We start from the raw sequence: 23,207 nt of genomic DNA, 5'->3' as shown, positions 1-23,207 counted from the left end.
CTTATTGTTGTATATTATAGTTTAGTAGTTACAGGCATGGGCTTTAGACTAGACTTGAGTTCAAATGCTGGCTTTACTGCTTCCCAGTTTTATGACCTTGGGCAGGTCAAAGGTCAGTAAATGGAAGCTGCTGCTTGTTGTTGATTTGGATAGCCTGTGGTGATGGCGGCGTTTCTCTCTTTTCTTGATCAGGTGGATTTGTTTAAAAAGAGCCTTCTGTTGATTCCTATTCACCTGGAAGTCCATTGGTCTCTCATTACTGTGACACTGTCTAATCGAATTATTTCATTTTATGATTCCCAAGGCATTCATTTTAAGTTTTGCGTAGAGGTAAGTTAATACACAGCTATTTTTTCCTTTCCCTTGTGGTTGACCAAATATCATCTCAGTTCTAGATAGAACAGCAGAAATCAGTACCGTACAGGAACAGTTTCTTGTCATGAAACCCACACCTAAAACCCTCTAATGTTGGCAGAGAGAAGGACTACAGAGCAGTCTTCAGGTGGCAAGAGGTGTTGTCTAAGATCTGGATCCCCGTCTGAGATACACACTCTGTTAGCACTTTATCACTTTGGTTTTTTGCTTCTCCCTTAAAACTACATCTTGGATGTGGACAGAAATTGTTTTCTTTGGTTTCCCTTAGAGCTAAAATTGGCTAGAATCTTAAAAACAACTTTAGTAGAATAAATTATGACCCGAAATATTAGTGTTCAACTAATGAGAGTTGAACAAGATGGTGGGATACAAAGGCAGCATAGAAAAATGGGTAGGTTTCCAGGTTTTTCTGCACTAGCAAGAACCAGTTAGAAAATGTAACTGAAGACAGAAGGATTCCATTTACAAAAGCAACAAAACCTCAAGAATATACACTCGCAAGAAATGTGCTAATTCTTTATAATGAAAACTCTATGAAGTTTTATTTAAGTATTTAAAGGAAATCTGAATAGGTGGAGAGAAAGGCAGACTCAATATTAGAAAGAGATCAATTCTCCCCAAACTGATATCTACCAATTTGCATCCTAATCAATTTCCCAACAGGATTGTGAATAGAACCTGATAAGCTCATCCTAAATTCACATGCAGAATTCCTGTGTGTGAACAGCAAAACAATTTTGAACTAGAAGTGAAGGAATATTTGCTGTACCAGATGTCAAAACATATCACGAAGTTTTTACAATTAAAACTATTTTTGTATTGGCTTAGGAATAGACAAATTCATTGGTGGAATAGCGTAGAGAATTCAGATATAACTCGTGTATGTGGGAACTGGTTGTTGTTAGGTGCTGTCGAGTCAGTTTTTTAACTCATAGCAACCCCATGTAACAGAGTAGAACTGCCCCCACAGGGTTTTCTAGGCTGTAATCTTTATGGGAGCAGATCACCAGGTCTTTCTCCTGAGGAGCTGCCAGGTGGGTTTAGCAGCTGAGCACCTAACTTTTGCACCACCAGGACTCCTTTGGGAAAGGACAGGCTATTTAGTTTAGGGCACTGGGAAAATTAGCTGTCCATTTGGAAAAGTATACGTCCTTACTTCATATTATTTTCAAAAACAAATTCCAGATGAAACAAAAACCTAGATGTAAAATACAAAACTGTAAAAGTATTAGAATAAGATATAGAAAATGTTATGCTCTTGGAGTGGGGAAGGCCTTCTCACATAAACCCTGAGAAGCAGAAGACATAAAGGAACAGTGGTGATTGGAACATCTCATAATTAAAACTTCTGTATGTCATAACGTTAAAAGACAAGTGGCAGACTTGGAGAAAATATTTGTGATTATATATAGACAGATGATTACTACGTAGAATATATTAAAAAAAAAAAAACCTCCTACAAATGAATAAGAAAGAAAGGACCTAGTAGAAACAAAGAATAAAACAAGTAATTTTTAGGGAAAATGCAAATAACCATTAAACACATGGTGAGACGCTCAGCCTCGCCAGAAATAAGGGAAATGCGAGTTAAAACTACACGAGACTTCCATGTTTTACCCATTATATTATCAAAAGCTTGATGGTATTCAGGTGTTTGTGGGTGTAAGGAAACAGGAGCCCTGGTGGTACAGTGGTCAAGAGCTCAGCGTGGCTGCTACCAAAAAGTCGGCAGTTCGAATCCATCAGCCACTCCTTGGAATCCCTATGGGGCAGTTCTACTATGTCCTATAGGGTTGTTATGTGTCGGAATCTACCTGACAGCAACGGGTTTGGTTTCCTGGGTTAAGGAAACAGGCATTCTCATATTTCCTGGTGGGGTGTATAAATTGATCTGGCCGTTTTGGGGGAACAGTCGGAACTCTCATCAGTTCTGAGTGCCTTGTAAATTAAGATGCATATCCTATTGCGTACCAGTTCTATTTCTTGGTACCTGCTCCAGAAAAATGCTTGCATATGCACACAGAGATAGGGCACGTACCAGGATGTTCATTGTAACATTATTTATAATAGTAAAAAATTGAAAACAACCTAAATTTAGCTCTGCCAAGAGAATAGCTAAATACCTCATAGTATATCCATACTATTATGACCATAGCAGCTAAAACCAATATAGTAAATCTCTGTATCCTAACAGGGAAAGATTCCCAAGCTATACTGAGTTTCAAAAGCAAGTTGTGGAATGATGCAGCATAATACATTTATGGAAAAAAATCCTTGTATGCATACATGTATATGTATATATATACATACATATGTGTGGGTGATGAGCCCTGGTGGCGCAGCGGTTAAGCGATTGGATGCTAACTTAAGGGTCTGCAGTTGGACCCACCAGCTGCTCCTCGGGAGAAAGATGTGGCAGTCTGCTTCTGGAAAGATTACAGCCTTGGAAACCCTGTGGGGCAGTTCTACTCTGTCTTGTACGGTTGCTGTGAGTCAGAATTGACTCGACAGCAACAGTTTTTTTTTTTTTTTAATGTATGTGTATATTTGTATCTATATACAAATATACATCTCTATATATGTGTGTGTAAATAAGTAGAAAAAGACCAGATGGATGAATTTTGACAATTTTGATATCAGCGATTACCTTTGGGTATGTGGGGAGAGGAGTGGGTGGGACCAAGTTAAAGGGATTTAGCCTTGTCTGTGATATTTTAATTTTTTACAAGGAGAATGTATTCATATATTACATGTATAATTAAAATTTAATTAAAAAGCTAAATATAAAGAAAAGTTATTATAAGGAAAATCAAGTTTTCAAAATCTAAGTCTTTGGTTCTGAGAAATCCAGAAAAACAAAAAACAAACCAATGAGGAATCCTACTGGGCCCAGAGTCCTCTTACTCCTGCCCAGAAGAGTTGATACAGTATCAGATGTAAGTTCTCGAGTTCCCTTCTCCCTGTTGCCTTGCTTAGCTCTCAGCCAACACATCCCCCCAGTTGCCAGAGCCTCTCCATACTGTCTCTTCTCTGGACAAATCTACAAAGATAGAAACAACAATATAGCTGTATCAATGCCTTCAAGAATCAGATTCTCACAGGCAGAGGAGGGCAGGAGCATCAGGAAAACAATTTCATCCAGGAAGTACTGCACCTCTGCTCTGTGCCGGGCACTGTGCTGGGTGCCCGTGAGTCAGTGGAGGGCTAGACAGACGTTTGCTTTTCTGGAGCAAATGGCTGTTGAACAAAATTTTGTTTTCTAACTCAATTCCAGATTATTTGGAACTTGGTTCTGCACGGTCATTGAAGAATTTATCTTCTGAATTTTGGCCCAGGCTCTCCTACAGAGAGTTCTCTGTACCTTTTCAGCAAAAATTATAATTGGCCTGATAATTTTGTACATTTGCAAAAAGATCCTAAGAGTAGACTTGTTTTTGGTGATAGCGAGAAGTCATTAAGAGCCGAGTGCTGTCGTTAAGACAGGTGGGCTAGGCTGTTTCTGTTTTCATGGATGTGGGGGTCATAGAAGTGGCTCTAAAGGAGTTGGGATCTATATTTCCAAAGAGCTGGCCAGAAATATTTTGAACAAACACTGAATAAGTGTTAGGCTCCATAGAACAGGAACGACAACAGCTTTATTGACTACTCTGTTGCTAGCACTGGACACACTGTAGATGCTCGGTAAAGATTTATTGACTGGGGGTGACCATTTTAAAGGACAAGCCTTTTTTTGGCTATCTTTTATTTATGAATACACATATACTTCTTATTCCAAGAACTTGAAGTTACTTGTTTGGTGAGAGAAGGGCAGCACGCAATCATACCTTGTTAATTATGAAGTATTTACTTCCACCAAATGTTTTTTCTTCCAAAGAGGTAGCTTCTCCTTCTACTCCACCTTTTAATTTAATTCATGTATCCTCTGACTTTACCCTTGATATAGAGAGAGAGAAGCACAAAGAGGTTGAAGGGCATAAGGGAAATTAGGAAACTCCAGCAGGCTTCATCTTAGTAGAGAGTTCAGCCACGGACGTGACTGTTCAGTCTCCAGAACAGGTTTGAGTATAATTTTCCAGAAACCAAATGATAACTTTACCAGCAGCCCTCAGAAATACCGACTGTGTCTAAAGCTGGAATGTTTTTCATTTAGTTTTGGTTCTTGATGATTTCTGCACGGGTTCCTCCACTCTGTTGAGCATTGGCAGCGATTAAGACCTTCTTTTTGTCTTGCCAGTGTTTTATTTACATTTCAGATGCAGCAAGTTGACTTATTGCTGGATAAGGCTGACCATCTCTTAAAAAGCTCTAATTAAGCAAATACCAGCATCCACAGTATAGGTGCATACCTGAGGACAGAAGGTCTGAGTCCTCCTTAACAATAGGAACTGAGAGGTCTGAAGTAAAGTTCCAGCTCTAAACCCTTGAGTGCATACTCTGCCTAATTATGGGGCCACAGTCTCCTCCTTTGTGTCTGTCTGCTGTGGGCAGGTTCCGTTTTTCACCAAGTGATGGAACACAGCATCTGTGTTGTGGTTTCTTTTTAACCAGAATATAAGAAAGTATTTGCTGACTGAAGCCAGAGAAAAAAATAGACCTGAATTTCTTCAGGGTTGGCAGACTGCTGTTACGAAGGTAAGTATGTGCTAACAGTGAAAACCAAGAGGATGGAGTGATCTGAGGGCTGGGTGTCTTTACGAGCGTCTGAAAACTGGCGATGAAGGTACCAGCGGGGAGCCCGAAGGCCCCAGAGAGGCGGCTCAGAACCTGCCGAAGCCTGAGTTTGGCAGGAGTCAGCATCTGGCTGCTTGACTTCCCAGTGCTTGCTGGGAACAAATGACTTCAGTCATTTCATCCCTGGGGCAGCTGCCAGTGATGTGGTTGCTGCTGCTTTTTTTTTTTTTTTGTGGCACTGCCTGTTGCCTCCTGGCTCTTATTTCTAGATGACCCACATCGGCCCAGAGAAATGCTGACATGGCTGTTTGGTTCCATGAAGGGAGCAAGGGTGCTTGGCTGCTTTCCAGGCATGTGGGGAAGACAGTGGCCTGAGTGTTTCCGTCTGAACACAGTCTGGAGGCACACTCTTGGACCCACAGACGTTAAAGCTGCACGTGGCCCAGAGTGCCTAGGCACCCAGTCCTGCCATGGGTGCCACTTCACATCTTCCTGTCGGTGTTTTAGTTTTCCAGGTGCTTTTGCACACCTCATCTCATTTGATCCTCACAGCCGGTCTGTGAGATAGGTGGGCCACTTAAGGGTGAGCATCAGCTTTATTTTATAGATGAGAAAACTGAAGCCTAGGTGGTGACCACCCCCCACCCCTCAGTTCAGGTCTTTGACCTCGGGTCTGTCTGGATCATTGACACACGTTGAAGAGCCAGGGGCTTGAAATGAGCCTTTAACCCAGACTCAGAGAATGAGACTTATTTGTTCATCCTTGAACTGAACCAGATGCTAAATCTTAAACTTCAGTTTTCTGTTTTAAATAACCCAGTGTACCAAGCTCAAACCAGAGCTGAACTTGAAAATCTTCCGAATTTTACCCAACTAGAATCTCCAGGTATTCTCAGGGACTCCCCTAAAGTTTAGTCAGGATCTTTCATATTCTCACTTCAGGCAGAATATGGTAGCCACTTCTTTTGAGAACATACTGCTTATCTTCATGATTTCTGTCAAAGAATTGGACGGATGATGTCATAGGAGATGAAAAGTGAAGAATGCTAAGCAGAATTGTTACCATCAGGTAGAGTCCAGGCATATGTTCTCCGATCCACAGTTCCAGTTCGATGCCATTGTCAGTGAATTGATAGCAAAACTAATGATCCAAATGGAAGTTTTAAAAATAGGATTTTATTTGACTTCCCACGTCTTGTATTTAGGCAACTGTTGTTCTCTAAAATGTGGTTGCCGCTGGATAGCTCTTTCCACGTGGCCAGACACCTCCATAAAACTAGAGACCTCAGATACCAGAGGTATACACCAGCTGCCCTGCACAGAGACAGCTTTCCCGCCTCTTGCACATTTTCCCATAAGTCTTTCTAGTCTGCAGAGGAGCACTCAGTCTTTGTAATGATCATTTCGTTTTTCTCTCAGTGTATTCCACAACAGAAAAATGACAGTGACTGTGGAGTCTTTGTGCTCCAGGTAAGCAAATACTGGTTCTTCAGAATTTGCAGTGTGTTAATTGAACTTGCTGGGTTTGGAGAGGAGGGAGGGAAGACCCTGTGAGGTGTACATGACACTGTACAGGCAGCAGAGGATGTGTTCTTCCTTCTGTTGTTGTCGAGAAGCGGTAGTTTCTGCATTTTTAGATCTTGAGTATCATCTGTGTCTTACCAGAAGTTATTAGTAAGCCAGACTAGAGACTGATCTGAATTTGCCCATATTGTAGACCTTTGGCATTTGCAGAATTAACTCTTCTTTGTGTCTGTCTTAACCATTGGCAAGCAACCTGCAGGTCTTTGACGTAGAGTAATTGGATTTTAAATGAGGGCCACATTCAGGAATTGCTGTCTCATGCTGTAGGTTTCCTTAGAGGTCTAAAAGGGCTGCTGAAAAATGTGTTATATATTACATTTATGAAGGAAGTTAGACTGTCTAATCCAGGAATTTAGATACTCGCAAAGACCTTAGAAGATAGGCTCACCTATGTGCCACGTGAACGTCTGGGGTCTGCTAAACAAACGCACGTTCCCACGGAGAGGCTGGGTGAGGTCGAGCTGCCTTCTCAGCAGGTCACACCTGGGGAGGAATCCACGGCTTTTCAGTGTGGGGTGGGGAGGGAGGGAAGATCCCATACATGTATCTGGAACATGACTGTAATTTGGAGGAAAATGTTTTAATACAATGTCTTTTACAACTTGGAACAAATGGTAAAATACTGCCTTAGGCCGGGTCCCCCTCTCCACATGCCGCTTACGTGTTTCTGGACCTTTGCAGTACTGCAAGTGCCTCGCCTTAGAGCAGCCTTTCCAGTTTTCACAAGAAGACATGCCCCGGGTGCGGAAGAGGATTTACAAGGAGCTGTGTGAGTGCCGGCTCATGGACTGAGACTCAGTAGGGCCTCTTGGGAAGTCTGACCAAGTTGGAGCAGGTGGTTTGTTACTTGAATCTCCAAACACTTATTTGAATTTTTACAGATATTCAGATCGGTGGCGTTGGACCACTATTGTTACCTCAAATTTGTTTTTGCCCTTATTCGTTTCTCCAGCTACCATGTACTATTTTTAATGTTCAGTTTGGTCTCATTTTTAATTTTATGAATTCCGCGCGTTCCCCCATATTTAATATTTATTATCCAAATGCATGCAGATAGAGCATGCAGTGCAGAGTATTAAAAAAAAACAAAAAAAAAAAACAAAAAAAAAAAACAAGCCTAGTATATTTGGTGCAGCTTTTGAAACTTAGTTAGAAGTGAACTGAATACAGGTTTAAAATTTAATCCCAGAACCTAAAAATGCAGGATCTGTTTTTTGATACATCATAACTCTGAAGAATCATAGATGTTCCTTGGGGGAAAAAGGGTAGCTAGGAGTGGTTTTGACAAAGCCAGTTTGTTTTTACCAGCAGCACTTTTCACTGACTTCCCTCTCTCCACCTGAGTCTTGGAGAGCAAGATGCATTCCCTTTCTAAGGGGGAGATGGGTGTGGCCGCAGGCTCCCTGGCGTGATTCCGTTAACGGGGCGCGGTTGCAGGCCCAGGGCCTGCCTTGGGAAGAGTTAAGGTATGAATGTTCTCTCATACCTTCTGGGATGAACAGACTGTATATGGCTTCAGAGTAAAGCCAGACCAGACAGTGATGAGAACCAGTTAGTTGTAGCTTGTGACTGGGCGGCCTTCAGACTTTCATTTGAAATCGGGTGTACCCATGCTGCCCTACGAGAGGGTGCTGTTGCTCTCCAACACCCAGTTCTCTGGTGAGAAAAAGACAGCAACCCTGGGGGTCCGTTATCTTAGCCAATGAGACACTGTAATCTTGGTTTTAAGAATTGTAACAAATGCCTCAATCTTACAAAGGCTTTTACTGGGACATTGAATGCCCTGGATTTTTCTGCTTTTGGCTCATTAAAAAAACTTCACATCCATCAAACTAGCAGTCAAACAAATGAGAGTTCTGCCTTTAGAGGAGTAATTTGCAAGTTGTCACCTCCCTCGTGTTGCTTCTCTGGAAGAAATTAAGATTTATCATATGCATTTCTATTTCAAGGACATTTGAAATGGTAACATTAAAAAATGAACTTTTTAAACTTCACGTATTGAAAACTGACTTCAGGTCTTTTGCAGGTTGGTGGGAAGAGAAGAAGGAAGGTAATAAAGACTTAATTCCATGGGGGCGCAGCAAACGTTAGAATCTTCTCGTGGCTCTTGCAGCCACCTGCAGGCCCTCAGGAGGCTCTGCTTGTCGCTCTGACGCTCCTGCCCAGGAGTTGTTTCCTTCTATGAACCTCATCTTCTGGGGAAAGGCAGAGGTGGCCCTGTCCCTACACTTAGCTGCATTAGAATTAAAGTAATGGATCTTGCATCTTTAATCTGCCTTTTGTAATATATTTGAAAGGAAAAGAAATAAGGAAAGATGCATGTTAGACCTACCCAGCTGTCTTTTCTGAACTGGGGGGAAAACAATTGTATATATAAGAAACTCAGAAGCTTGTACAGAAAAATACCACGTAAATGGTAGAAGATACTTGAATTTATGCCCAGTTAGGTGTGGGGTGTTGCAAATTGAAAGCTAAAATGTGCAGTTTAACTTAGCCATGAAGTGGAGCTGAGAGAAGGCTGCCTGCCGGTGGTCAAGGGTTGATTCCGAACATGTTTACATGCAGGCTTCCCGTCCCGGTCATTCCAGGCATCGACACCAGTGTTTACATTGGGAAATAGCCCCAGCACTTTCCTCTCCCGAGTCCTTCAGACTCAGACAAACTCCTTGGTAGAAAACCAGGTCAGTATTTCATATTGTGCTTCAAGTCAGTAAAAAGACTTTCTGAGATTAGAAGCACTTTATGCTGCTACAGGTAGGGAGTGTCAGCGTTAGGAAATAGGACAGTTTAAAGTGGGGTGGATGTTCTTGAGGTCTTCAGACATAATTATGCAAACATGAGGCTTTTCAACTGTGTATGCAAGACATTTGTCTCTGGTTTTTAACTTTTTTTTGGGGGGGGGGGCGGGGGTACTATACCAAAGTAGCCAGTGACTAGGCTGTCAAGTCAAAATGTCTTGTATTTTGGAGGTCTGTATCTCCTCCTCACTGATGGAACCAGGCATGCAGCAGAGACAGAATTCTGTTCTGGCAAGAATCATAACTGATGCCCAGAGCTTGACTGGCCATCTCCTGCTCTCTGAAAACGGTCCTCCTGGCAGCATCGAGGTCCACAGGATCTGTGTTGAGAGCCTTAGGGGAGTTTCCAAGTCCAGTTACTCTCTCACTTCAAGCTTCACAGGGCGCGGAGGCGCACTGCCACGTGGTTTAGGCTAAACGTGGACTATTTTAAAGGTCGGTCTAAAGTGCTTCTCTGCCATTCGTGACACTTGGTCTCAGTGGTCACTCACCACCCCTTCTGGTGATTAGGTGTAGACTCAGTCCTAGATTAGAATGTCCTGATGTTTGTAGTAGTTGCTTCCTTACAACAGTCCTTTTGAAGTAGACTCTGGGCTGTTGGTAAAAGGGACAGGCATTGCTTTACTGTCACTAGCTTGGCTCTGTTGGGTACCCACAAGGTGGGTGGGTAGATCTTAGGCTTTTGAGATTGAGTGCAGGCCTTGTACAAATTAAAAGCTACTTATGATGTGCCTTCAACAAGCCGCCCAGTCCTCTCCATCAGCAGATTTCCCCTTTATTAAATCTTTAGCCATGAGTGTAGGTTCAGTCCAACTTGTAGGTAAGTTCTCTGAAGAGTCAGAGAATCAACCTTCAGTTAACCTCTAGAAGGGAGAAGCAGCAGTTGCTGCCAATAATCCCCAAATGACTTTTTTGGCTTTGCGTTGTACTCTCTTCTTACCGTTGAATACGAGTAACACCGGTCACCGTGAATTCATAGTTGGGATAAAACAGTAATAGGCCTAACTGGGACACAGCCAGCTTAGCCTGAACTGAGCTGCCCTTTCTACAGTTGTGGTTCACTGCTTCGCTGGATTAGAAGAGGTAACCACAGCCTCTTCTGGGCGGGTCAGACCCTTCAGGCGAGAAACAATGCGTTAATAGTGTGAATTAGATACACTGATTAGCTGCTCTGCTTAATCATGTTAAGAGGCGGACTTCAATGAGTGGTTAGTAAGCACATACTTTGTTCTGTGCTTGGCTCTGCCTCCTGGCCTGTGGGTAACGAAGAGGACCTGGGGAATACCATCGGAGAAGTGCTGATTCGTATCTGGGGGCTACACAAACAGACCTAGACAAGCTGTTCACTTAAATGGTACCTGTTGGTCAGAAAAAGGAATTTATTTGAAGATTGTTATCATGTAAATTACAGTACTCAACCCTTCTAGCAAAATATTTTTTGGAAAATAAACTAAATGCCTTTATAAACTTGTGTTCTCGTGTTGAACAACATGTACTGTTTGGTATTAATTTTCCCCAGTGACATTGCTGTCACAAGGCTTGTTTATGAACAGCATTCAGAAGCGTGGCCAGTATAAGCCCCAAGCAGCCTACTCCTCGAGCAGCACCAACATGTTCTGTGTGTGTGCCCACTGCAACAGCCATTAGCCACATGTGGCCACTGAGTACCTGACATGTGGCTAGTGTGACTGAGGAATGGCTAGTGGCCACCATGTTGGGTAGCTGAGCTGGAAAAGTTTTGAATTTTTGTCATACTCTTAAAATAGTAAACATCTGTGAACAGAAGACACGCCAGGTAATGAGGTACAGGGACCTGACAAGTCTGCAGATCCCAGTCTGGCCAGACCTGACATTCACCCACATGTTCTGTACCCCAGTATTAGAATACGTCTGCATGTCCGCTTTCTCTGATTAAGGTAAGAAATAGATCAGAAATGGAGGTGAACCAGGTGTCTCTTTTCTTCCTGCTCCTAACAGAAATAGGGAAAGGGGATGCAATGAAAAGACTGTCATGTTTAACATCCTCAAACCCAAGAAATTTCAGCTGAGCTGGAAAGCAGCTCTAAGTCTCAAGTTCTGAATGTTTGCTAAACTCTTAAAATAGTAAATATCTTTGAACAGAAGACACTTCAGCTAATAAGGTGCAGTTCCTCTTAATTCAACCCCACCCCCCAATCATCTGAAACTGATGCTTTCTAGAAAACATCAATAAAGAACATTAAGTTGCTTGTCACAACTTTATCATTTTCGCAAGAACAGCCGCTGTCTCCACATGACCCTATAGGACAGAGCAGAACTGCCCCATAGGGTTTCCAAGGAGCAGCTGGTGGCTTCGAACCGCTGAACTTTTGGTTAGTAGCCGAGCTCTTAACCACCATGCCACCAGGTCTCCGTTCAGGAAGCCATCGCTAGCTCCAACTGTCAAATTAAAATGGACATGCAAATTCTGCACGTTATTCATAAATTCCCCCCAAAACTCATCACAGACGTTCCAGACTAAGGGAGCTCCAAGAGCCCACTCTAAGTAAAAGACAGGAACAGTGGGAAGTTGATCCAACTTTATTGAAACGTGACCTGTCACAGAAGAGACAATTCAAACACAAACCACTGTTTGTGGTTTTAAGGCGGGCAGAGATCTGAGTTACATTTTACTACAAAAGAATATAAAATATATTAGCTCAAACTACAGCGTAGAAATTAGAAAAATGAGTAGCATATCCTTATTAAGTTTCTTAAGCTCTTACAACTAGTTACAGCTCTTTTAAAAATTCAAATAACCAATCTGAATTTAATGAGAAAACCTGTACGTGAAAGACAGACGTTCACATTAAGGGACTTCAGCCCCAACTTTGAGAAACCAGGGAAGTTAGAAGATACTTGCCAGATGAAAATATCTCACTTGTATCTGGGACGCTTGTCTGCTTGTTTTTGTTAAACACCTTCTTGATCTTCAAGCTTTTTGAAACCTACTCTGTTCCCAAGATCACTCTGAAAATGGAAATTATAAACCTGACGGCCCTGACAGCAACCCGCATAATTTCAAGGCAGTGTTCTCACTTCACTCGTGTTCCCTGGTCTTTCATCCCACTTCCTACTGACAGTTTCCCCCTTTAGACTCTTTGAAGTTCTCGTAACACAAGGTCTTGCTTTCTTTAGCTTTTGGTATAACATTTTTATCTTTTGAAAAATGTGCTGAGTGAATCCCTTCAAGTCCTGCACCTGGATTTCCTGACGGACCACGTAAATTAGCGTGAAACCAGGTAGTGTCTCCTGGGACTGTCCAAGGCTTACTTCTGCACCAACTATTCAGGAAGGGCCCTTGACCTCTAAGTTTGCTTTCAGAGATTAGAATTTAACACAGAAAACAAATTCAGTTGTCCAACATTTGTTCCTAATTTAGAGCAAAGCTATACAACATAGCAAAACCCCATTTTATCCCATGCAAGCTTAAAAAAATTCCAGGCCCCAATGTAAATTATAACCTACTTAGACTCAAACATGGTAAAACAAACTTAAACCAGGCTTCCTAAAAAAAGTGATGTTTTTGGCTGACAGATGAATTAACATTATAGATCTAATTTGTCTCTAAGGAACACAATTTTTGACCTAGTAACAGAAAACCATCCTGGTGATCTGCCACGTGGCCAAGATTCTAAGACTGAAATTCAAGGCATTCTTTTGGATTCTGTCCTTTAATAACTTTCAGAGAGGAAAACCAGGAAGAAGCATCCAACTCAGTAGAGACGTTGATAAAAACTTGGTAAAAGTGGGTTGGTCTGCAGACTTCGGGTACCGCTCGTCGACAGATCGCACAGGCCAGAGGAGTGAGTGTCACTGATGGGGCTCTCATCACTCACTGGTTTTGTGCCAGTTTTCCGTAGCCTCCTCTCCCAGCATCATAGTCCTGCCGATACTCATCTCGTACCTTAATTGAAGACACAAGTTACGGTATAGAGAAGACTGGTGTCACAACGAGGATTCTCACCAAGATGTCAAACACCTAAGCCTTTCAGATGTAGAATGTGAGCACTCAGGCCAGACTTAAACTTTTTCTGAGCAACTGACAGAAAGCTCAACTGCTTTGCAAAATTATCCAAGACAGCCTCATGATGTTTTTACCAAAGAGTAGGCTCATATTCACCAGTGCTCAAAAATCGCACATTCCAAAGAATATGTACTTAAATTAAGCCCTTTACATAAAATGATACTTGTGAAGAGAGTGCTTCTTAGCTGAAGTAGATGCATGAGACTAAACGGGCAGCTCCTGTCCGGAGGTGAGGTGAGAAGGCAGAGAAGGTCAGGAGCTGGTTGAATGGACACCGGGAATCGGGTGGAAAGGAGGAGTGTGTTGTCACAGTATAGGGAGAGCAATTAGGGTCACATAGCGTATGTATAAATTTTTGTATAAGAGACTGACATGAAATGTAAACTCACTTAAACTACCATAAACAAAAGAAAAAAGAAAAAAAATTAAGCCCTTTATTTTAAAACGAAAACTCATTTTAATGCATTTTGCTTTTGTCCTAGACGCTCTTGCAGGTGGAAAAATACCTAGCCCCTAGTAGAGATTCAATAATCATTGCTTGTGGGAATGTAGAGAATATACCATTTCATGGTTTAAAAAAATAATTTACCAATCCCGATGGGTAGTTTTCAGATGCGGGTAAAGCCAAGGTTACTGACACAAAGTTATTTGTAATGAGTAAATACAGAGTGACAAAACGTGTGTCAGTGGGACTGGAAACCCAGATGGGCTACGCCAGAGAACTGTCCTGCTTACCTGGCCTCCAGAGCGCCCACGGCCATATTGCCTGCCCTCCTTGAAGCCTGCGTCCCAGTCTGTGCGGATGATGCGGTCATCCAGACGCGTCCCATTTATGTACCTCATGGCATTTTCTGCATCTGGCCTTGAATAGTATCTTAAGTATTAAGGAACACTATACAGCATTTCCCCAAACGTTTTTGGAAATACAGAAAGTAACATCTAAATGAAGCCGAGCTGTAAGAGTACAAAAAACAAATCCAACCAGATGGAGCCCACAGGCCTGCGTGAGGGCCAGAGGCCCTTGCTGTATTGATACATGGCTGTGTTAATCACGGAGCCGTGGTGGGGCAGTGCTTAAACATTCGGCTGCGAAAAGGTTGGCAGTTCAAATCCACCAGCCGTTGCTTGGAAACCCTATGAGGCAGTCCTACTGTCCTATAGGGTTGCTATGAGTTGGAACTGACTTGATGGCAATGGGTTTTTTGTTTTTTTTTTCCATACTGATCATATAGAGGTCTGGTGGCACAGTGGTTAAAGTGCTCAGCTGCCAACCTAAAGGTCGGCAGTTCAAACCCACCAGCTGCTCCATGGGACAAAGATGTGGTGGTCTTGCTTCCATAAAGATTTACAGCCTTGGAAACTCTATGGGGCAGTTCAACTCTGTCCTTTGGGGTTGCTATGAGTCGGAATGGACTCGACAGCAGTGAGGTTGGATTTATGTTGATCGTGACTTCCTGGATAGCCCTGTTAACAATTATTTGGTCCCACTGCTCCCACAGTCTGATATGCACAATATGTTCAGTGCAGGTTACACCACAAACTGCACACAGCCTTATCCAACAAAACAGTGACATCCAAATTGGGGTGATCATGAATTGGGATCCTGAGGATGGCACAGGGCCAGGCAGTGTTTCAGTATGTTGTACATGAGGTCACCAGGAGTCAGAGCTGACTCGACGGCAACAACAATATTCAAGAACAATCTTAATGAAAGGTCACAGTGCAGGTAAAGTTGCCACTGCATTTCATTAGAAGATTCAAAATCACCCAGGTTAGTAGTTCCAAACCTACTGTATCAGATCTACTAAATCTGTCTTGAAGGTGGTATTTTTTAAAATTTCTTCAAGCAATTATGATTATCAGCCAGGTTTAGACAATGCAGATCTAGATTTTTTTTCTGGTTTTTAATTACAGAAGTAAACACTTGCAAAAAATTTCAGTATCTAGCACCTAGATGCCTAGCAAATAGCAGGCATTTGATAATCTTTTGCTGAATTTTTAAAATGCTGGAAGGATAAATTTGTGAGCAAAAACCAGGTGGCAACGGAAGCCTCTCAGGCATTTGCCGTTATAACTGTCGATCCGACCTAGAAGGGCAAGTGTAAAACCACTCTCGTTTTCACTCTTTAAATACAAACAACAAATCATAAAATTCTCAGACTATTTACTGCATGGATTTTCTTAGTCTTTTTTCCACCCACTGTTCTCCCTGGCCCTTGTGAAGTATTTTATGCTTTTTGAACCAGAGGCAAAAGGAAAACCTGGGCAGTCTGGTCCCTTATGTCTGGAGGGAGAATGGAAGAAGCTTGCTAAGCCCAGAAATCAGATACCAAAATCAAAAGTGGGGAGCAGGGCTTCAGGTTCAAGATGATACACTGAGCACATTTCTCTACTTCTCAAGACCTCCATGAAAACAGAGAAAAGGAACAGAAACCCAAAGACTGGAGGAGACCATCAGCAGAAAAGAGAGACAAAGCTGATGGAAGAGAGCTATTGGATGAAACGAAGAGTCTGGAACATGCTGGAAGAGCTTACAGAAGTAGGAGATAGCAATCCCAGGAGACTCTTAATTCAAAGTTGAGTAAGAAGCAAGGCTGCAAACGGGATTTAATCAAAGGTCTCTCTATGTGGGCAGAAGACCTGTAAGCAGGAGGGCATTTAGCCCAAAAAAAAAAAAAGACAGGATTCTTAATGAACAGTCGGGAGGAACTGGGGCAGTGTCTTTGATGTTAGCAGGCCAAAGTAAAATCCCTTTTCATTCCAGCATATGGGGAACCCTCCCAACCCAAACTCAAGCCAACAACTTGAGAGAGAAATCCTGTGCAGGTCCACAGTCAGCTCTCTTCCCTAATTTAAAAATGGAAAACCAAGAATCAGACATTTGAGGACAATTACAGCATAAAATACACCCCAAAAAGTAGAAAACCAAACAGAACTGACACCAGAAGAAACATAATTAAGGGCACAGAAAAAAATAAAAATTTCAAAAGACACATCAGATTAGGTCTGGGAAATTTCTCAGAATGTAAAACAAAATGACCAAAAAAGAAAACACTAGTAAAAAGATCCAAAGGATAAATCCAAGAGGTCCAATATTTACAGTTTCCAGGAAGAGAATAGATGAATATGGTTTGGGTTTTTGTCTGTAAAATCAATCTATATCCGTCTACATAATGAGATACTGTACAGCCATTTAAAAAAAAAAAAAGACCTACCGATGCGGACACAGAACACTAAGATTAGCATAGGAGGTAGAGGGAGAAACAAACAGTGCATGCAGTATGCCCCTTCACATCCAAAAGATTATTTCTGGAAGGATACCCAAGAAATTGCTAACTGATTGCCTTCTGGGGAAGGGAATTAGGGGTTCGGAGTGGTATGGGGATTTTATTTTCACTACCCCTTTTGGGGCTTTTTTTTAAAACACCATGGACAAAAGATTGTTTTTCTTCAAGAATCAACCATAAAGCATGAATTACAGAAGAGAATGTAACTGTTACCAGCTTTCACAACTTGAGAGCATGGACACAAGACAGAAAGGAGGAAGCAGACAAGGGAAGGAGGCAGAGGTAAGTGTGGGGATGCTAATAAATCAATCCACTCAACAGCCAACTGTCCAGCCGGCTCTACCCCAGTTCAGCAGCTGCATCAGACATACAGGAAGGATACTCCACAAAGCAGAATCCACATGCTGTTTTCTTCATTTTATCCAAGCCCATAATGATTTTCTTTATGTCACCACTCTTGCTGAAGAGTTCATAGATTTGTTCTTCAGTGGTGTAAAAGGAAAGATTTCCAACATACAGCGTACAGCTTTTCTTCAGTAATTTTTCTTGTTCTTCATTGTCACCCTAGAATTTTGGACAGACAAAAAGTTAAGCAACACAACCTAAAAACAGTCCTGCTTAGGGGTCCTAAGTATGGTAAACACTTGCATCAGTTTTGATTTGGGAGTCAGCTTCTCTCACACCAATCCGCTGCAAATCCCGGGTAAAAACACGAGGGAAGGGAGCTGCACTCCATGAAGCACTTATGCAAAGGCCAGGCCGCTCTTCACAGAGGGTCAAGGCTCGAAAGTTACCCTGCAGGCAACCAGCCTTCTCCTGCACCCCTTCAGCACCGTATCCTTCTCTAGTGGCCCTTGAGTCAGTGTATCAGGAAGGGCTCTTTTATCCTTTGTAGTGAAAAATAAATGGGTTTCCAAAGATTAGGGTTTCCTTGAAAGCTCCCATAGAGACCATTCAAAAACAACTGCTTAGACGGTTTACATGCTCATATGTTTTTCTCAGTTTAGGAGAAAATGTAGTGATCACTAAAAACGAAAGTGATCTCACATTCTCGATGGACTTCCTAATATGGAAGACAGGATAAAGCCAGAGACAAGAGTATAACTGGGTTTCAGCAAAAACACCTGACAATCCCTGGGAACAAGATGGCTCCTCATGGGCTAGACTAGTTAACTTAATGACTTCACAGAAACCAGTGTGGCCATCTGCGGACGTTCTCTTCTCGCCTCCACATTGGGGAGGACAGTTGCTCTTTTAATAGAAGGCCTACCAGCTGACCTGCTCGCAGGCCCTCCTGACCCACGGAGGGCTCTAACATGAAGCATACACTGAGTGTGGATTTAAGATGACCCTTCTTATACCTCACAGTGGTATTCCAGCTCGGAAGGTACTAGCTGAGCAGATCCCAGAGCCCTCCATGTGTAATGCTTATCCAGTTTCCTTCACTCTGAGAATATGACCTTGCATCACTGGTCTCTGAACACTTTGCAGCACAAAGCACAAAGTAACAGGTCTCATGTGATCACAAGCAGTGGTAGATTAGAGAACTAGGGAAACCATCTACATTCACATCCAAAGGAACCCAACTGAATAAATTACAACTCATCAGTGTAAAACTACGCAGCCCCAAGAAAACTGTCCATCTGCATGCAGTGATATAGAACATCTCCGGAATACAGAGTGAAAAAAGAAAGGTACAGAACAGTGTGAAGGGTATGCTCTAAATGATATGTTTTAAAAGCATGAAGTGGTGACTCTGTCTACCTCTGGGGAGAACCAAGGGACAGCAAGTCAGACTGAATGTGTGCTGTCTCACCTAATTCTTAGAACAACTGTATAAGGTAAGTCCTAACTTATTAGCCTCACCTTACACATGAGGAAAAAGAGTGAGTAAGCTGTCCAAGTCCTAGAGCTACTCAGTAGTTCTCACTGCAATTCAAACCTAGTCTAATCTCCAATCCCACACTGCCTTAGAAAAACCACAGAAGAACAGACATTCTATGTTAACAATAGGTTTTCAGAACTTTGGAATGAGACATTAGGGAAAGTAGATGAACTTTTTATTACTGCTGTTACTGATGTGTTAAAATTACGGTCAGGAAGCAGTTTCACTTTTCTCACACATACAAGTAATGTCCAAACAAACAGCCTGTGGCTTGAGCCAACTGTGGTTTAAGTACTTACTTAAGGTATGACACAATGTGGATTCCACTTAGGGAACACTAGAAATTCTGCAGGATAGTTCTGTACTACTATCTAATTAAAGCTATAAGCTTTAAATTGCAGAGATGAATAATAGCAAAAGTCCAATTCTTTCAGTTTTAATCTTGCAGGATGGTTTCAATTCAAGATAGTTACGATGTGGAACTTTCTAAAGTTATGAGAACTGTAAAAGTGGCAGAAGTGAAAATCATGCCTAGCACAGCATAAGCATTTAAAAACTGCTGGACTGAGTGAATGAATTTAAAATCCTCCTCAATTTAGCCTCAAACAGAAGTTCCTTTTCCCTGCCCTACTAACACATTTTACACATTCTCCATGCCTGCTCTCTCCTACACATGCTCCCTCCTTCCCAGTCACAAGGGTTCTCCTTTCTCTGAATCCTCACAACCCCTCCCTTTGGGCTCAGCATGTCTGCTCTGAAGTATGAGTACTTGCTTCTATTTACAATCCCTACTAGAGGACTGTGAGCGCCTCGGGTGCAGAAACTGATTTCCCCCTCCCTGTATGGCTCAGCAGGTTTCATAACAACACCCAATAAACCCAATGAAAACCTAAATAACTGGATTAATGAAACTGTCTCCTAATGATCCTTCCCCACCCCAACCCGCCATTCCTGGCCTTTGCTGATACTGAAAAGCCCACACTGAGTATACATCTAAATTCTGCAGCCTTCTTCTCCTTCATAAATCTATTCTGACATAGCCTAAACTAAAAATTTCCTCTTCTAAAATCCAGCGATTCTCTGATCTTGACACCCACACATCCACTACCTGCCCAGCTTGGCTGGTCCACCTCCCTAGGGCTCAGGCACGGCTCAACTTTGTGTCTCCCATCCACAGCGTAGAACATGATAGGACCGTTCTACCTAATGAAGAAAAGGGGTCAAAGCGCCAAAGGGCATTGTCTCCCTGATCGAATTTTAAAAAGCAAGCAAGCCCTGGTACCTGGGTAAGGAAGGCGCGCCTCCACATACTCCAGAGTTAAACGGGCAGCCCTGCCCCTCATCTCAAAATCACCTCCCCGAGGCACAGGCCCTGAAAATGGGAACCACCACTCCTACTGCCGACCACTACTACTAATACTGCTACTGTCAATGTCACCACTGCCACTAGTACGGCCCAAACACTCCTGCATGGGCCCGGGGACAGGGAGGGCTGCAAGGGAATGGGAAAACGAGCCTCAAACTCCCTTTTTAGCGAGGAAGTGGCTTCGGTGAAACACAAACACCCTTCCAGCACCCATACCCTGCTTCCCCGGGCGGCACTGCGGCCGCATTTCGCGTCGCGCGACACTAGCAGGATAAGAGACGGCACAATGATAAGAGCAAACAGTTTCTTAGCTTTCGGCCTTTGGGCGGCGCGGGCTCCCTCACCCGGAAGTGTTGATCCCGGTACTGGCTCAGCTCTACGTAGGAGTCACTGCGCAGCGCCTTCAGGAGGCCACCGGACATAGTGCGGAGGTGGACGGGGACACCGCGACTCCGGGAACAATGAGGCTGCGGCGGCAGCGGTGGCGGAACCGGAAACGCACGGAGGAGGCCGCAGGAAGCAGAGAAAGCGGGAATCCTTGGGCCTAATCAGAGCGCGGCAGTGTCGTCATCAGGCGGCGCGGGCGCAGAAGCGGTCCGCTCTCGGGCGCCGCCGATCAGAAGGTTAGAGCGGTGTGCCCCGGGTTCCGGAGCGCTCCCGGGAGGATGGTGTTTCGGCGGCTGCTTGCCGCCCTGCTGCACAGCCCGCAGCTGGTTGAGCGTCTCTCCGAGTCGCGGCCCATCCGGCGTGCGGCACAGCTCACGGCCTTCGCGCTGCTGCAGGCCCAGCTGCGCGGGAAGGATGCGGCCCGCCGCCTGCGGGGGATCGCGGCCGGGCCCGCGGGCTCCCTGTGCCGCCGCGCTGCCCGCTTCAGAGACACCTTCAACCAGGAGCTGCGCCGCGGCCTCCGGGACCGCCCGGGGTCACCACCAGGTAGCCAGAGGCGTTCGGGCGCGGACCCTTAAACCCCGGTTGGGCCGGGCCAGGGCCGTCAGCGCCCCCTTCTGGACTCTCCACCGGTCTCGGCGTTGAGGGGTCATTCCGGGCACGGCGCGCGGTTCCGAATCCTGACTCCGATTGTCGGCCTACAGAAGCCCTACTCATAAGAGAACCCAGACCAAACCGACAGCCTCTTTGAAGATCTGTGATCGAGTGATCGGACAGGCACAGTATGGAGACAGACGCCGAAGCCCGACGGAGATAAAGATCCGTGGACCGAACCACAGCCCTAAAGAGATCTTGCCCACTGCGAATGGGACCAGAACTCTTGATAGATGCTGCTGCCTCTGCCCTGATAGAGCTCTGCTTGCGGGGAAGACCATCGATGAAAAGACAACCCCGCAGCTGCCAAATTTCTCTGATTAAATGTGTGAGCTGATTAATGGGTCTGAGTGTGGTACTTCTCAGGCAAGATGGATTAGGAATCCTGGGGACTATAGGCCCATGGTAATAATAGCGAACATATCGAGTGCTTCCCCTCTTCTGGCACTTGCTGATTGCACTCTGTGTGAGATATCTTCTTTACTCCCTGCACTGTCGTAAGAGGAAGTGATTACTTAAGTTGCCCAAGGCCTTACAGAGTGGGACATGAACACAGGCATTTGACTCCTGGGCCTAAGTTCTTAATCACCATGTATGCAGCATTTACCCTGATTCTGGATGCTGCCTCCCCCCCATCACCGACCAGGCGTTAGGATAATGGCCCACCATGGAACAAACTACCTGTGTTCCTAGTTCCCATTTTAGAGGATCTGGGATACAAACTAAGGAAGGTTATGGTCCAGCTAATGAACCCATGGTTAGGAAATCTATTATATAAAGAAATGCCCTGTCATTTGAGGTTCCTGGTTAAATTTGATTGTCTCTAATTAAGCTACACAGTTAATCATGTAATCTAGAAGGTTTGAAGCCACAGGAAAGGCAGAATTTATACCCTGGCTTTTCTGACAGTCATGGAGAATGAGCTGGATAGCTCCTAGACACCTACCCCGGAGGGTTCAAGCTCATGCTCATTCACTGCAGGGGCGAAGCAATGAATGTTGAGGGGCCTATGGCAAGCTGGAGAGCCCCTAACCCATCTGGAGGGGTAGCAGTTACTCCATGCCAGCTGGTTTTACTGTGTGGGACTGTACCCTGGTGGTGCTGGATCTTCTAATTGTTCAGAACTTGGAAATTTCATTGTCTACGAGAAATCTGGTTTTTTAAAGTGTTAACAGGCCTAACAAAATGGCTATGGGCTACCATTTTCCTAACTCAGCTCCGGCCCTGTGCTTCCTTGAAAAATGGTGTTACACGGTATTTGGGTATAAAGGCTTCCTAGCCATGTGTTATATTGTTTTTGTGCAGGTAGCCCTGTTTACTTTTCATTTTTATAGTTCTCCTGCGTCAGTGTCAGTCTGGAAACTTTTCCTAAGAATAGGACCCTTCTCGCCACCTTCCTTATTATTAAGGGGTGAGTCATGGTCTGCCGCCTCTGAAACCAACAACAGATCCTCCTCCCACAGATACCCTCCCACACCTGCATCAGGCCAGTTCTGCAGATAGACCCAGTGTGATTGCTTTGCAGGGCACTGAAAAGATGCCCCTCAAATAATGCTGCCTGCACCTACTGGAATAGCTGTCTGTCCTTTTTTTCTCTGAGCACTAGCTGGCCTGCCCACAGGGTGTATTTTCTATAGCCTTGCTTCTGTTCCTGGCCAGACGACATGGTTCAGGGTGGACTAATGAGATGCAAATGCCTAGGACTTTGGGCTCAAGACAAAGAATTGCTGGTAACCCTATTAGTAGCTGTGACCCAAAGAGAATGTCCCAAATAGTCTGCTGCCAAGGGACTCTGACTGTGTCCTTTTCCAGTGTTGCTTGTACGACTCTAAAATCTGGGCGATAACAGTATCCCTACAATAAAAGCTTTCCCTCCCCCAGGTTAGTGCTGTTACTTGTAACCCAAAGAGCATTAACTAAACTAGTAAACATTTTACTGTGAAGATGAGGCATAAATTGAAAAGATGCCTGAAAAAGAGTAGAAATAATAAACCACTTAAAGTGGAACTGTCAGTGAAAGCAGAGGGATCCTTAGGGTGCTGGCTATTTGATAGGTAAGGGTGACAGAGGAACTTAGCAGTCAAAAGTTTCCATTTTGCCAAAATTAGCCCTGTTTCCTTTAACCTGAGAAGGTCAAAGGAGCTATTCAAGGTCC

The 23,207-nt window shown here is 43.8% G+C and overlaps 3 protein-coding genes across 6 annotated transcripts in view; 2 read left to right on the top strand and 1 right to left on the bottom strand.

Annotated features, from left to right (window-relative positions):
- Positions 1-7,748, top strand: part of SENP5 (SUMO specific peptidase 5) — a 52,144-nt gene extending 44,396 nt beyond the window's left edge. The window contains exons 7-10 of one of the 3 annotated variants that reach the window (XM_004373584.3): positions 193-330; positions 4,924-5,007; positions 6,466-6,516; positions 7,312-7,748. In XM_004373584.3, coding sequence (XP_004373641.1) covers positions 193-330; positions 4,924-5,007; positions 6,466-6,516; positions 7,312-7,422 — 384 coding nt within the window. In that variant the 3' untranslated portion in view covers positions 7,423-7,748. Of the gene's footprint in view, positions 1-192; positions 331-4,923; positions 5,008-6,465; positions 6,517-7,311 lie in introns of those variants that run through there. The other 2 variants (XM_023728742.1, XR_002823611.1) reach the window with 2 other exon arrangements.
- Positions 7,749-9,536: 1,788 nt separating this feature from the next.
- NCBP2 (nuclear cap binding protein subunit 2) lies at positions 9,537-20,482 on the bottom strand. Of its 2 annotated transcripts, none has more exons than XM_023728745.1 (4): positions 20,356-20,482; positions 17,143-17,324; positions 14,209-14,335; positions 9,537-13,353 (listed from the first exon to the last, which is right to left on the bottom strand). In XM_023728745.1, exons 1-4 carry the CDS (start codon positions 20,431-20,433, stop codon positions 13,282-13,284), a joined length of 459 nt encoding a protein of 152 aa, XP_023584513.1. In that variant the 5' UTR covers positions 20,434-20,482; the 3' UTR covers positions 9,537-13,281. The 2 variants fall into 2 exon arrangements, with proteins under 2 accessions (XP_023584513.1, XP_004373639.1); XM_004373582.3 differs by having other exon boundaries at positions 11,777-13,353; positions 14,209-14,347.
- Positions 20,483-20,616: 134 nt separating this feature from the next.
- Positions 20,617-22,703, top strand: NCBP2AS2 (NCBP2 antisense 2 (head to head)). Its single transcript, XM_012554733.2, has 2 exons — positions 20,617-20,944; positions 21,103-22,703. The coding sequence occupies exons 1-2, from the start codon at positions 20,677-20,679 to the stop codon at positions 21,147-21,149; spliced, it is 315 nt and encodes a 104-aa protein (XP_012410187.1). The 5' UTR covers positions 20,617-20,676; the 3' UTR covers positions 21,150-22,703.
- The last annotated feature ends 504 nt before the right edge of the window (positions 22,704-23,207 follow it).

This window comes from Trichechus manatus, unplaced genomic scaffold (assembly GCF_000243295.1).
Source record: "Trichechus manatus latirostris isolate Lorelei unplaced genomic scaffold, TriManLat1.0 scaffold00026, whole genome shotgun sequence".
Classification (NCBI taxonomy): Eukaryota; Metazoa; Chordata; class Mammalia; order Sirenia; family Trichechidae; genus Trichechus; species Trichechus manatus.
The sequence above is the reverse complement of the archived record's forward strand: the minus strand, read 5'-3'. Positions and strand labels throughout refer to the sequence as shown.

Excerpts from the sequence above, each read along its gene's own strand:
- NCBP2 (XM_004373582.3), bottom strand. The coding sequence starts at position 20,433 with ATGTCCGGTGGCCTCCTGAAGGCGCTGCGCAGTGACTCCTACGTAGAG. Across the intron at positions 17,325-20,355 it reads ACCGGGATCAACACTTCCGG|GGTGACAATGAAGAACAAGA; the intron begins GTGAGGGAGCCC and ends CCAAAATTCTAG. Across the intron at positions 14,348-17,142 it reads TGTGGATTCTGCTTTGTGGA|ATACTATTCAAGGCCAGATG; the intron begins GTATCCTTCCTG and ends TTAATACTTAAG.
- NCBP2AS2 (XM_012554733.2), top strand. The coding sequence starts at position 20,677 with ATGGTGTTTCGGCGGCTGCTTGCCGCCCTGCTGCACAGCCCGCAGCTG. Across the intron at positions 20,945-21,102 it reads CCGCCCGGGGTCACCACCAG|AAGCCCTACTCATAAGAGAA; the intron begins GTAGCCAGAGGC and ends GTCGGCCTACAG.